The sequence below is a fragment of the Mastacembelus armatus genome, chromosome 18 (assembly GCF_900324485.2).
Source record: "Mastacembelus armatus chromosome 18, fMasArm1.2, whole genome shotgun sequence".
Lineage (NCBI taxonomy): Eukaryota > Metazoa > Chordata > Actinopteri > Synbranchiformes > Mastacembelidae > Mastacembelus > Mastacembelus armatus.
Window position 1 is genome coordinate 19237758 of NC_046650.1, and position 14603 is coordinate 19252360.

The 14603-nt window shown below is 42.9% G+C and overlaps 1 protein-coding gene and 1 long non-coding RNA gene across 5 annotated transcripts in view; one reads left to right on the forward strand and one right to left on the reverse strand.

Moving 5' to 3' along the window:
• Positions 1–6279, reverse strand: part of LOC113139869 (low affinity immunoglobulin gamma Fc region receptor II-like) — a 32686-nt gene extending 26407 nt beyond the window's left edge. Inside the window, exons 1-6 of one of the 3 annotated variants that reach the window (XM_026323505.2) lie at positions 6014–6277; positions 5518–5553; positions 4123–4386; positions 3801–4043; positions 3531–3725; positions 2313–3021 (exon numbers count right to left, since the gene is read on the reverse strand). In XM_026323505.2, the coding sequence (XP_026179290.1) occupies positions 3014–3021; positions 3531–3725; positions 3801–4043; positions 4123–4386; positions 5518–5553; positions 6014–6221 (954 nt within the window). In that variant the 5' untranslated portion in view covers positions 6222–6277 and the 3' untranslated portion in view covers positions 2313–3013. Of the gene's footprint in view, positions 1–2312; positions 3022–3296; positions 3425–3530; positions 3726–3800; positions 4044–4122; positions 4387–5517; positions 5554–6013 lie in introns of those variants that run through there. The other 2 variants (XM_026323480.2, XM_026323488.2) reach the window with 2 other exon arrangements.
• Positions 795–13618, forward strand: LOC113141928 (uncharacterized). 2 transcript variants are annotated; one of them, XR_004463300.1, is made up of 4 exons: positions 795–1288; positions 1396–1504; positions 12067–12405; positions 13531–13618. It is a non-coding gene; the product is annotated as an uncharacterized LOC113141928 (long non-coding RNA). The 2 variants fall into 2 exon arrangements; XR_003296874.1 differs by having other exon boundaries at positions 795–1504.
• The last annotated feature ends 985 nt before the right edge of the window (positions 13619–14603 follow it).

Sequence of the window (14603 nt, forward strand, 5' to 3'; positions counted from 1 at the left end):
AAAATCCTACTGATGGAACCACCTCAGTTATTCTGACAGTATTAGTGTTGATGACAGCCTGTCTACATGTGTGGACTGTGTCTGGAATATTGTAGAAACCATTAGAAACGTCTTCTCTCCCCAACAGATCAACATGTTTATTTGTCCTGAGAAAACAGGTTCAGGTGAGACAGTAAGAGCCGATGATAACACAACCCCAGCAGGTGGAAATAAACTTCACTGTCTTCCAGCTCGTCCATTTGACTCCATGCCCTGAATTAATGAACATGTGTTGGTGTTAGAGACCAGTATGGTTATTGATCCTGGACTGTAGTGCAGCTGATTGTGTTACTGTGATGGCTTTGGAAAACACAATGACACAGTCACATCTGGTCACGTCTTATTCAGTGTTTGTGGAGAATCTGGTGGATTCACTGTTGGTTGGTTTTCTGCACAATCACACTCAGAGGTTTGGACCAGAAACTCTGGTAGATCCTGTTGAAACTCACCAGATGTTACCTGGATGCTGCTGAGCCGGTCTTAAACAAGTCACATCACAGTCACCTGACTGGTTACCAGGCAACAGCAGGTGAGTCACTACAACACAAAGAGTTGAACAATAGTCCAACAGGAAGTGGACATCCTGTTTTCAAAGCTCACATCCTGATCTTTTGTTTTTCTTGGCACAGAAGACTGGACTGTCTGGTTATGAATATAAGGAATTATCAAAATGAAGTAACACATGAGCAGCAGGTATTTTTGTTTGAGGTGTGTCTGTGATTAGACAGTTCATCCTCCCTGAAATGTCTGTGAAAGTGAAACTTACATGTTTTACATATTTGAAAATATTTTGCATTTAGTCAAATCCCAGTTGGACCTGGAGTGAGTCCAAACTGAGCCAGTTTCTGTGCAGACCAACAAAGTGAACTGTCTGTTGTTCAGTCTGTGACTTTTCCTGGACTTGTCTGTGACTCAGTGTCTGTGAGTTAAGGCTTGTCCTCAGTCAGACCTGATGAGCCCAGTTTCAGCACCACGACACACAAACACATTTCAGCTCTTTGCTTCTGTTCATAGAAAGGATGAAGCTTTCCTCCTCCACAGAGGCCAGTCTGAATCTAGTTTGACTTCCAAATGTGGAGGCAGGGACTCACAGTCACTGAGGAACAGGTTTGTTGTGATGATGTTTAATGTTCCATTGTTACCTGTGTGCCATGAGTCACAGAACAGGTCGTACTGGACGCCCTCACAAATACTTTAGATCCACCCAGCAATGTTTCACTTTACAACAGGATCACGGGCGACTCTGAAGGTGAGTCCTTGACTCTTACAGTTTTTCAGGGGGTTCAAGGTTTCTGGCTCTTACTGTTTGATAGTCATGAACTGATGCTGCAGGACACATCTGTCATGTCCTTCCAGGTGTTGGTGCCTTCAGTTCTGGTCCTCACAGTGTTTGAGGTCTCACACTGATGATGGACGTCTCTGCTGGTTTCTCTGTAGGCGTCCGATTTGTTCTTCTCACAGGCAGGTGTGTTGGTGGACAGACAGAAGTAGAAGTACTGAGCATGTACAGTATCTACATGTACGATGAAGTTTTTGTTCCTGATGATTTCAAACCTTCTGCCTTGAATAGAATCTCTTTGAGTCCATGTTCTTGTCTCTACACATGAATGTAAAAGAGTTGTGTTGACAGGCTGGTGATGCAGGTCAGGCTGGATCCAGAAAACCTGGAATCCTGCTGGGTTGGGGTCTAAGAAACCATCACTGTTACCATTTAAACACATATAGACACAAGACAACAAACAGCACAAAGCAAAAGAAAAACATGGCTGATGCCTCTAACAACATGGATTTCCAAGGTTAGAAGTTTCCAAAGTGTCTACATGTCCCTGAGACCAGACAGAGCTGTTGTCATGTTTTATGTTGGCCACTAGAGGTCCCTGAAGTACTCTCATCTGGATCTTGTGCCTCTTGTAATCCGTGCTATTGTTTTCACATGTGCCTCGTTCTGGGCTGTGTATTGAAGTTGAGCATTTCCTCAATAGCTTTGCTTGGTGTTTCTAAGCTGGTTGCTGTCGTAAGTCTGATCTAGTCTACTTTAAAGATTTTTATTGGATTGTTTCTTTTTGTTGTGCTTCTCCCTGAGATCTGGTTTGGGAACTATTATTTTCTCCTTTTGGGATCCGTTGGGGACTGAAGATTTGTTCTTCTCACAGTCTGAAGTCAAACCAAGCATCTGTGTGATAATGGACCTCGTGAGTCCTGTGGTGGTTTGAAGGAGGCCAGTGGTTCTTCATGACAACACAGGTGGTCTGGCAGGCAGCTCATTGTGATTGTAAAGTGCCAGTTGTGGATATTAGGCCCTGACCTGAACAAGCACTTGCCTCCATGTTTGCACTAATAGGTCAGGACTTATTTTGTGGAGGCCTTGAGTTTGTGAGTCAATCAGCTGTGGCTGGTCCAGCTGAGGAGTTTCTGGTTTCTGGACCTTCTTCATCATCACTGGGTCACACAGGTGAGCTATGATGTCACAGAGAAAGTGCACTCACCTGTGTTCAGTGTGTGTGTGGTTCTGTGACCAGGCTTCCTGACCCCAGCCTCCTTTGGACTGTGACTTTAAAAACGACACTCTGCTGTAACATTAGAGTCACTGAGCAGCAGCTTCATTTCTACTGATGTTTAACTAAATAATGTCCAACATCAATTTCCCATCAGGCCTTGTTCAGGCTCAGCAGCCAATTAACCAGGCAGACGGTCTGATAGAAACGTTGGAGACTTTGTGTCCAACACTGATTTTATTCCATGCAAAGACACTGAACCATGGCTGATTCTTCCACTCAGTGAGTCAGCAATGGAAACAAACGACATGACAGTTTGTTCACACATGATCTTGGAAGGTCAAACTTCAAACAAAACAACCTGCAGCATTTTATCACCTGCAAAAATCTGCTGAACTTTATTTATGGATCTTCTGTTGCTGTTTATCTGCAGCTTCTGCCATTTTCCTCTGATTGTCAGCTCCCTGCTTTCCTTCAGGTCATACAGGTGCATATGATACACACAGTTTCATCCAGGTGCAGACTGAAAGACCCAACCTGGTTAGTCTGAAGCCGAACCCACCGAGTCCTTTTCCTTCTGCTCTGAGCCGCAGGTGCCAGTTTAGAACAGCAGGTGGCAGAGTTGTCCCATTTAGCAGGAACCTGCTGATTTAGTTTGACATTTCCATGTAAATGACTCTGATGATGATCAGACAACAAGTAGCACAAACAGTAACAATGAAGTATTTTATACTGCAGTATTTACAGTACAAAACTACAGGAGCTGCTGCTGCTTCAGACTGGATCAGTTCAGAACTGATGCTCTGTGGTGACGTCATCGTGGCCATCGTCCAATCCCTGCTCAGCATGGGTGGGTGGGGTCATCACCATGGAGACAGACAGGTGATTTCCTGCAGTCAGAGCAGGTGAGAAAGAAAATGGAGAATTTATCAACATTGGACACAAGAAGAGTCAGAGACAGCTGGTATTGATTGATTGACTGATTCAGAGTGTTACCTGTGGGTCTGTGTCGATACAGAGACACCATGAGGACAGTGGAGATGACGTAGGGACAGAACACCACCAGGTAACGGACCACTGTGAACACCTGCTGGAGGGGGGCGGAGTCTGGGGGTGGGACTGCAGTGGTGGGTGGGGCTGCAGATGAGGCTGTAGTTGGTTCAGGGGGCGGGGCTGTGGTTGTAGGTGTTCCTGCAGACAGAAGCCCACCTGGTCAGGTGAACATGTGGCTGAAATCAGAGTGTCAGTCAAAGTGAAGCTGCTGACCTGTGACAGAGATCCAGCTGGGTGGAGACTCTCCATGGCCCCTGATGTTACAGCTGTAGACGCCTTCATCGGCCTTGGAAACATGGAGGATGGTCACGTGACCCGTAGGCCGATCGATGACGAGGGAGCCGTGTTTATAGAAATCAGCCGGGAGGTCGGAGGATGTCTGGGTTCTACAGATCAGGGTGATGTTTTCTCCCTCCATCACAGGGAGGACAGGACTCTGCAGGATCACTGCTCCACCTCAACACAGAGACAAACTACAGCATTTCATCCATTTCCACACAGCTTCATCAATACTAACTCCACAGGCTCATCTTACCACTGACAGTGATGTTGATGCTCTGACTGGTTGCTCCCTCTCTGGACTCACACCAGTAAACTCCACTGTCTGATGGGAAGGAAAGGCTGATGTTACAGGAAGAACCAGCTGATGTTCCCCACCCAGCTCCACACTGAGTCCTCTGTCGTCTGGTTGTGTTCCTCCTCAGGGTCCATCCAGCAGAGCTGTCGTCCTCCTCACAGCTCAGAGAGAAAGAGCTCCACTGGAAGAACTGGGAGCTGCTGGGACTCAGAGTCAGACGAGCTGATTAAGGACAAGGAGGGAACATGGTGGTGAAAAGTCACATTCAGAGTATTGACACTAAATAGTCCTCCCCAAAGTTCCCGAGCCTTTCTACTCTACCTAAACTCTACTACAACCACTGGTCCCTGGACCCACAACACAAGCTGGATCTTTGGACAGGAAGCTGGTCAGGTGGTTGATCACTTTAGGAACTGGTGTCTCCTTTATTTGGACATGTGGAAAGTGAGGCTGTGGAGCTGGTGTCGTATGTCTGACTAAGACCATGTTAGATGCTTTGACCTCTGTCTGATAAGTTCAGTATTTTGGCAGTTCTGTGCTCATAATCAGCAACTTATAATTTATCTTCTTCTTCTCCTTTGGGCTGCTCCCTTCAGGGGTCTCCACAGCCAATCATCTGCCTCCATTTAACCCTATCCTCTGTATCCTCCTCACCCACACCAACTATCCTCATGTCCTCCTTCACTACATCCAAGAACCTCCTCTTTGGTCTTCCTCTAGGCCTCCTTCCTGGCAGCTCTAACCTCAGCATCCTTTTACCAATGTATTCACTGTCCCTCCTCTGAACATGTCCAAACCATCTCAATCTGGCTTCCCTGGCTTTTTCTCCAAACCATCTACCATGAGCTGTCCCTCTGATGTCCTCATTCCTGATCCTATCCATCCTCGTCACTCCCAGAGAGAACCTCAACATCTTCAGCTCTGCTACCTCCAGCTCTGCCTCCTGTCTTTGTCTCAGTGCCACTGTCTCTAAACCAGACAACATTGCTGGTCTCACCACTGTCTTGTCCACCTTTCCTTTCATTCTCGCTGACACTCTTTTGTCACACATCACACCTGACACTTTCCTCCACCCGTTCCAACCTGCTTGCACACGTCTCTTCACTTCTTTTCCACAGTCACAACTTAGAATTTGACTAAGCGTCAAAAACAGCGAGTCTGTATGAGAGACAGGGGAGACACTAGAGGACTAGGGCCCAGGAAAGACTAGAGTTCTGGGCCTCTTACATAATGGACCCTAAAAACGTCCTGGATCCTCTACGGGGCATGTTGGGTGGAACCTGGTAAACTGTTAGCTCAGTTCTTTGATCTGCTGAAACTTTGAGACTGGGACAGCAGAAGAAGCTCACTGACCTTGGTCTGTTGTGCAGCTCAGCACTGACAGCACAGCTGCAGAGAAACGAGAGTCAGGTCAGTGTGAGGTTTAACATGGAGCAGAGACAACCCCTGTGGTTAAAGCACATCTGTAACATCTGCAACCAAAGAGTGTTTTCATTATCGATTCATTTATGAGAAACTTTACCACGTCCATCAGGGACACGGTCTCTGTGTCTGTTGGTTAGTTCAGAGAAACAGACTCAAGCTTTTCTAACCTTTTGTTGCAGTAGCTTCTCAGAGGATTGTTCAGGTCGTGAAACCATCACATCTCATTTGATAATCACAACATGAAACCAAGCAGTGACCTTCACTGTCATACGATGTAAAATGGCTGACACGTAATCACCTCTGGTCACGACCACTCAGAGGAACAGGGCGGCTCTGAAGTCCAAACAGTGAAATCACACAGAGAAGCTGGTGTTTCTGAGCCCGTGGACCCAGAACCAGGGTCTCAGGCTGAGAAAGTACTCACAGAGCAGAGAGAGCAGAGACGGGTCCTCCATCCTGCCGCTGCTGTCGACATTAGCTGGACCCACAGAGTTGAACTTCCTCCTTCTGGGCTGGCTGCTCTGGTTCTTCTCTGTTGTGAGACCAAGACACCGAACGATAAGGCCACAAAAAGCCCAGATGATGCCAGAACTGAACTCAGACACAGCGTGGCTATGGGCGACTGTTGTCATCAATCAGATTTCACTTTAAAGCTGTAACTTCCTGTAGTTAATGATGGTCTTTAGCTGAAAGGAAGTGAGAGGGGGGTGGTTCTCTGCTCCAACCACTGAGCTGTGGTTGGAAAGAGACTCAGTGCTGAGACCACACTTTCATTTTAAACGATTTCACTTTAACTCTGTTGGCAGTGAGATAAAATAGTTCTGCTGTTCCACCTGTTCCACCATGAGGTGTCCCACATGTTCTCCTGCTGTGGACCTTTACCAGAGGACCTCATTACCTTTGTTTATATGATCAGTATGAACCGGACCCAGGTAGAGAACCATAACTGTGCAAAGATCTCACTGTTCATGTCATGTGAACCAAAGGGATGTTCTTTGTTCTTGTCTTGGAACAAACCTATAGAGCTAAAAATAGACGTGCTAGTGAGAAACTAAACCAGTTTAACGTGTGTGTGTGTGTGTGTGTGTGTGTGTGTGTGTGTGTGTATGTGGCCACTGATTATTAAAATAAGTCACCTGCCCACCTGCACGGAGCCACCTGATTGGCTGACATGTGATTGATTGGCTTTTTATCTACGTTTTGATCCTGAGATTTTAATGTGTTTACATCTGTTTCATTTTAATAATGACTCCAGACCAGCTCGTCTTTAGACTGACAGGCTGAAACCAGTTCGTGTGTCCCCGACAGGACTTGTATGGCGCACGCATACGTTCATAGTGCAGGTGGACCTGCAGGGCTGGATTTTTAGCTGAGCGAACTTAAAAACACTGAGACGTGGATTCTTCAGTCGGTCACGCTGTTTTCTGATGTGTCGTAGAGTGTGTTCATCTTTCTGTTGTGAGGATTTTACAACAGAGCAAATGGTCACTAACTTAAACCAATGTGGGGGCTGAATGTTTGCTTGACCCTTTCATGGTATGTGGTTCTGTCTGTTTTATTGTTTTAGTGTTTTAGGGTAGAAGGTTGTAAATAACTGCCAACAATTTGTTTCTTTGATGGTAAGAAGACTGAAGATTGTACCTGAACAAACATGTGGAGTCTGTTCAAGATTAGTCCACCCCTTTCTTGTCAAAATGTATATAAACTGGTCTTTTAACACAGACGGGAGAGGACTTTCTGCAAGGACGTCCTCTCCGGGCCCGTGATTAAACTGAGATGATTCATCACACTTGTGGTTGTTTTCTGAGAATTAGCAACTCTCAAACTTAAAGAAATTTCTACCACACTGTCCAGCGTAGGGTTAGCCTATTATTGTAACAATGTAATATATATATGCTATTATACTAATATAAATGTTATTATAACATTATAATATTATATATATATATTACATTATTATAATAATGTAATATATATATGCTATTATACTAATATTAATGTTATTATAACATTATAATATTATATATATATATATTACATTATTATAATAATGTAATATATATACAATACTACAATATTTAAAGCTCAAATTGTGTGTGATTAGTTAAGAAGTAAAGCCAAAATCGTTTTCACTAGTGCAACTAGTAAACTAGTACTTGAACATTTTGAGTCTCAGTAGTTAAACAAACAGGCTTTAAATAATTATCTAGTCAGAAATTTGGGCCCCACTAGTTGACTACTACAGTTACAGGTCACTAACTAGTACAGACAGTTACTAGTTAACGAGTGACCTGTAACTGTAGTAGTCAACTACTAAGCGTTTCAGCCTTCAGTAGTGCCATAGTACATCAAAAAGCTGACTAGTTAGGTCTGTGGTCCTATTAGTGTAGTGACCCACGTTACTAAGACTTATCTTGGAACTAGTTGGACTAAAGTGCCACTAGTTGTTGAGAAAGTGACTAGTGAGGGTTTTTCTTCTACCAGTGCAATCAAATGTTCAACTAGTTTTGACATAGACTGAACTAGTGTATGAAATGAACATCTGATATCAAGGATGTGGAGTTTATGCTGAAACGACTTTAAACTGTTCGTTATGTGTGATGTCAGGTTCAGACAGAACTGTACTTTAATAGTAATTCAGGGTTTGTACATGTACTTAAAGTAGCACAGAGATACTGTGCTTGAAATCTGAAACCAGTAAAACAGGCTACAGCACAGACGGCGACACATGTCAGAGTCAGATGTTGTAGGTGATCACGACAGTACAGACTCCTGGTTCCTTTGGCTGCTATTGTGGATATTCAGTTAATGTTTGAGTCTGTAGTGCAGTTTTACAGAGACAGACCTTCCCACAGGCAGGACAGTCTGGTTTCTAACTTTTAAGGTTCGATCCAGACAAAATCAGCTGAACGTGGAGGAGAAAAACGGACCAGCATCTCCTTTAAAAGGCTGTGCGTGCTCGCGTGGGCCGTACTCACTTTGACAATCGGCACATCTTCACCTGTGCGTCAGGTGTGTAGCGGCTCTTGTCAGTCCCGGTCTCTGCAGGATTGATCAGAGTATCGATCATGGACGTGAGGAAACAGCTCCTGGTGTTTCTCTGTCTGTGCCTCGTGGCTGATGCTGCTCCCGGTGAGTCCAAACTGACATGTGCTGATGGAGCCGGTTAAACGGGCCCAGGTGGGTCAGAGACCAAGACCAGGACCCGGTTGGTCTGAACTGACGGCGGGACCTTTCCCGGTAACTGTCAGTCACAGATCGATCAGTAATAATTGATAATATTGATCCATAATCTACTGCAATAATAATTATTGCGTATATTTCTAAACTCCTTTACTGCAGTAACAGTAGAAGTACCACAGAGTAAAACTCCACACTGTTACTGCAGTAAAAGTACTAACCGGGAAATACTGTTATCGTCTAAAACTCTGTGGCTCCACCCGGAGACCTCGGTCTCAGGCTCAAACCGGGAGGCCTCGGTCTCAGGCTCAAACCGGGAGGCCTCGGTCTCAGGCTCAAACCGGGAGGCCTCGGTCTCAGGCTCAAACCAGGAGGCCTCGGTCTCAGGCTCAAACCAGGAGGCCTCGGTCTCAGGCTCAGGTTTCTACCAGGAGTCGTCGCGGCCTTGTTGCAATTTCAGACGTTTTATATGACAGTTGTTTCATGAACAGTAGATCCTGTGGTTGTTTTTCCATAAACCTGCTGAGTATGAATTAGTTTAAATGTGCAGACAGGATATAGACGTTTCCTGAACAGGCCACAGATCGTTTTTTAGGAGCCGCAAATAAATTTAAGAAAACTCAGTAACTAAAATATAAAGTACATTTAACATATTTTCTTTCCTTGGAAATTCACTCCTAACCACATCGCTAACCAGCACAACAGCTGAAGTTGTCTCGGTTATATCATTTTTAACATAACATAATAACATAATAACATAATAACATTATAACATAACATATTTGGCAGAATCAAAAAATCTCCCGCGGCCTCTTCATTATCACAGGACGCGCAATAAGGCAGCGTTTATTTCCCAAGAGGCGCAAATCAGCGCTTTGTCTCATGTTTAACAGCCGAAGACAGTTTTATGCTCCCGCTATATCTATGACACACTCGGGCCCAGCAATCAAAGTGGGCCCGAAGGGTCTAAACTGGATCTGATATTATTGATTCTAATTATTGATGATTATTGTGTTGATCACTTTAATGTTGGAGCTGACGTTAACTACCTTATATACTTCTAATTTGAAGTACTTTATATACCGCTGGGTAGCTGACGTTAACTACCTTATATACTTCTGATTTGAAGTACTTTATATACCGCTGGGTAGCTGACGTTAACTACCTTATATACTTCTAATTTGAAGTACTTTATATACCGCTGGGTAGCTGACGTTAACTACCTTATATACTTCTGATTTGAAGTACTTTATATACCGCTGGGTAGCTGACGTTAACTACCTTATATACTTCTGATTTGAAGTACTTTATATACCGCTGGGTAGCTGACGTTAACTACCTTATATACTTCTGATTTGAAGTACTTTATATACCGCTGGGTAGCTGACGTTAACTACCTTATATACTTCTGATTTGAAGTACTTTATATACCGCTGGGTAGCTGACGTTAACTACCTTATATACTTCTGATTTGAAGTACTTTATATACCGCTGGGTAGCTGACGTTAACTACCTTATATACTTCTGATTTGAAGTACTTTATATACCGCTGGGTAGCTGACGTTAACTACCTTATATACTTCTGATTTGAAGTACTTTATATACCGCTGGGTAGCTGACGTTAACTACCTTATATACTTCTGATTTGAAGTACTTTATATACCGCTGGGTAGCTGACGTTAACTACCTTATATACTTCTAATTTGAAGTACTTTATATACCGCTGGGTAGCTGACGTTAACTACCTTATATACTTCTAATTTGAAGTACTTTATATACCGCTGGGTAGCTGACGTTAACTACCTTATATACTTCTAATTTGAAGTACTTTATATACCGCTGGGTAGCTGACGTTAACTACCTTATATACTTCTAATTTGAAGTACTTTATATACTGCTGGGTAGCTGACGTTAACTACCTTATATACTTCTGATTTGAAGTACTTTATATACCGCTGGGTAGCTGACGTTAACTACCTTATATACTTCTGATTTGAAGTACTTTATATACCGCTGGGTAGCTGACGTTAACTACCTTATATACTTCTAATTTGAAGTACTTTATATACCGCTGGGTAGCTGACGTTAACTACCTTATATACTTCTAATTTGAAGTACTTTATATACCGCTGGGTAGCTGACGTTAACTACCTTATATACTTCTAATTTGAAGTACTTTATATACCGCTGGGTAGCTGACGTTAACTACCTTATATACTTCTAATTTGAAGTACTTTATATACCGCTGGGTAGCTGACGTTAACTACCTTATATACTTCTAATTTGAAGTACTTTATATACCGCTGGGTAGCTGACGTTAACTACCTTATATACTTCTAATTTGAAGTACTTTATATACCGCTGGGTAGCTGACGTTAACTACCTTATATACTTCTAATTTGAAGTACTTTATATACCGCTGGGTAGCTGACGTTAACTACCTTATATACTTCTGATTTGAAGTACTTTATATACCGCTGGGTAGCTGACGTTAACTACCTTATATACTTCTAATTTGAAGTACTTTATATACCGCTGGGTAGCTGACGTTAACTACCTTATATACTTCTAATTTGAAGTACTTTATATACCGCTGGGTAGCTGACGTTGACTACCTTATATACTTCTAATTTGAAGTACTTTATATACCGCTGGGTAGCTGACGTTAACTACCTTATATACTTCTAATTTGAAGTACTTTATATACCGCTGGGTAGCTGACGTTAACTACCTTATATACTTCTAATTTGAAGTACTTTATATACCGCTGGGTAGCTGACGTTAACTACCTTATATACTTCTAATTTGAAGTACTTTATATACCGCTGGGTAGCTGACGTTAACTACCTTATATACTTCTAAGTTGAAGTACTTTATATACCGCTGGGTAGCTGACGTTAACTACCTTATATACTTCTGATTTGAAGTACTTTCCATACTGCTGGGTATCTTGAGAATTTCCCACCAGGGATCAATAAAGTTTTGTTGGATCCATCTGATCCTGAAAAGGAACTAAAGTTACCAGATAAATGTAGAGCAGGAAAAAGTCCAAGGTTTGACTCTGACATGTAGTGAAGTCCAAGGATGAAGTAGAACTACATGGAAATACTCAGACAAAGTACAAATACCCCAGAGTTGGACTGAAGTACTTGAGTAAATATATGAGGTACTCAGGTACTTTGACACTAACTGGTTGAAACTAAACTGTAGGATGTTTTCTCTAAACCCTTTAAATCAACATGTTCTGCTTCATATTTAAGTGTAAAATCTGTAGAATCATGTGACTCTGCTCTTCAGCCTTTCAGGAAGTGACAGTTCTCCCTGGACAGACCTTCACCTTCCTATGTCGGGGTGACAGAACCAACATCGGGGTCCTGTTGAAAAGAACTGACCTGAGGTCAGGACAGTACGTCTTCCTGTGCAGAAACAACCGCCCAGACCCCACAAATCAAAACCCAACGTTTCAGGGCAGAGTCTTCCTGAAGGATGGATGGGAGCAGGGAGACCTGAGCTTGAATCTCACAAATGTGACGAGCAGTGACAGCGGAGACTACGAGTGTCAGGTTTTCAACAAAGATACGGACGGTGACGTGAAAAACAACACAACCTACATCATCGTGAAGGTTTTAGACTCAGGTGAGTTTGTGTTGTTTTGTATCACAGGTTGTAACAGGACGTCCTGCCACAGCAGACTGACCTCAGTCCTATGTGGGCAGACATTCTCCATGACACCTCTCGGTTCTAATTTAGGGCTGAGAAGTAAAAACATGTTGTCAGCTTTTTTAAACTCCTAAGGCCAGGACCCTGTTTCAGAAAGCGGGTTGAACAAACTCCAAAGTTAATCCTGAACTCTGGGTTGACTGACCCTAACAAAGGAAACTCTAAGTCAGTTACTGACTAACTGACTCAGACTCAATCTGAACCCACTTTGTGAAACCGAAAACCCTGAGAGTCCCTCATCTCAGGATTTTTACTAAACCCACTTTCTGAAACAGGCCCCTGAGCTTTGGTTTGGCTTGTGTCTTAGTTTCTTTTCTCCATTCGGGGTTAGGTGGAACCATTAAAGACAATAACCAGGTATCATCTTTGAGCATGGTATGATCCACACATGAGGACACTTGGTCTGAGTTTCCTCAGGACACAGTCAAGACACCATCATTAACTGTGTCAGCTTCCGGACATGGACAAACAAAACAGGCAACATGTCCAATGTGCTTATGTTCTGTGTTTGCTCCAAACTAGAAATGTCCTTTTGTCTGTGGCAGCAGTTGATCCACGACAAGTTTCAGTAGTTTATGGTGCAGACGACCAAAAATGTGATGTTCACACATGTGGACACCAGGTGGCAGCAGGTTAAAGAAAACGTTAGAAACCCAGTCCCTCCTCTCCCACACATTCTGATCCACCACAGCAGCTGTCTGACCTCTGCTGATGAAAGATTCATGTCAGCTTTTTAAAAGAAAATGTTTTGAAAACAGTGAATAAGTCTTGAACCTGTGCAGGCTGCCGTAGAGAGCACAGGTTCTCTGTAAAACCTGTTGTGCTGAGTTTACACAGACAGGAGAATGAAGTGATGATCAAAAGTCCAGCACGTCTCTGTTATTTTCTGCTTCACTCAGTCGCTGTGGACTCACAGCTTCAGCTCTGGCTGCTGCAGGTTCACACTTTCTCACTAAAGCATCCACTGTCCCTCAGTCATGGACTAGACCAGGACGAAGTTAGACTTTGATTAAACTAACAGCTTTGTTTTCTGTTCTTCAGATGGGAGCACCACCCCGGCTGAAGACAACACTTGGAGGACTGTGATCATTGCACCTGCTATAACACTGTGTGTTATAGTTATAATTGGTATTCTCTTGTATTGGTGTATAAAAAAAAATCATGGGAAGAAGACCTCTAACGTGTCTGGTCCTCTAACGTGTCTGATGCTGTAAACAAAGATGAAAATGTTAATTTTATAAAATTTTAAAACTAAAACACATTTTTATCTCAGACAATGAAACAGAAGGACTCAGTAAATGTTCTGGGTTTATTTCTTAGCCCAGCCAGTCAGACTAACTCCTCTTCTTCTTCATACATAGAATTAGTCTGGACTCTCATGTGCTGAGACCCATCCATCATCTAGACCCCCTTATTCCTAAGCAGGGTCCCATGGATCTGCTAGAGCCTATCCCAGCATATGTCTCTCTGTCTCTCTGGCTGAGAGGGTTAGGTCTCTCCCTCTTCGTGCTGTCAACCAAACAGGAAACTTAACATCTAGTCACAGATTGTTAGATCTAATTGTAGGTATCAGTTGGTTTCTAATGTTGTTCTAATGCTGTTCTAAATGAGTACCATGTGCTTTGGACAGTGCAGTCCGGTAATGGGTTAGGTTTAGGTTAAATCCCCGTGAAGTTTTTAGACTCAGGTGAGTTTGTGGTGTCAGAGATGATGTGATGGCGTCTCAGAGCAGGAATCACTTCTAACATCTGCTTTTTGCTCTTCAGGAGGAAACACCATCATCATCATCATCATCATCAGTGCAGCACTAACTATTGTTATAATCATAGTGATTGTTAGTGTCATTGTGTATAAATGTATATTTAACAATATATGGAATAAGAAGAAATATATTGTGTGATGCTGAGAAAGAACAGACATTATTTGTGTCTCAGACGTAATAAACAGCAGGTCACAGCAAATGTTTCTTCTGATGCTGACAGGGATTTATCTGGACTCAGCTGATTTCATTTGTCACTTTTTTTATTTTAATGTTTTCCTGTTTATGTTTAACTGGTTTATTTCTGTAGAGCACTTTGACTGACTGTATGAGCTGTACAAATAAACTTGTCTTA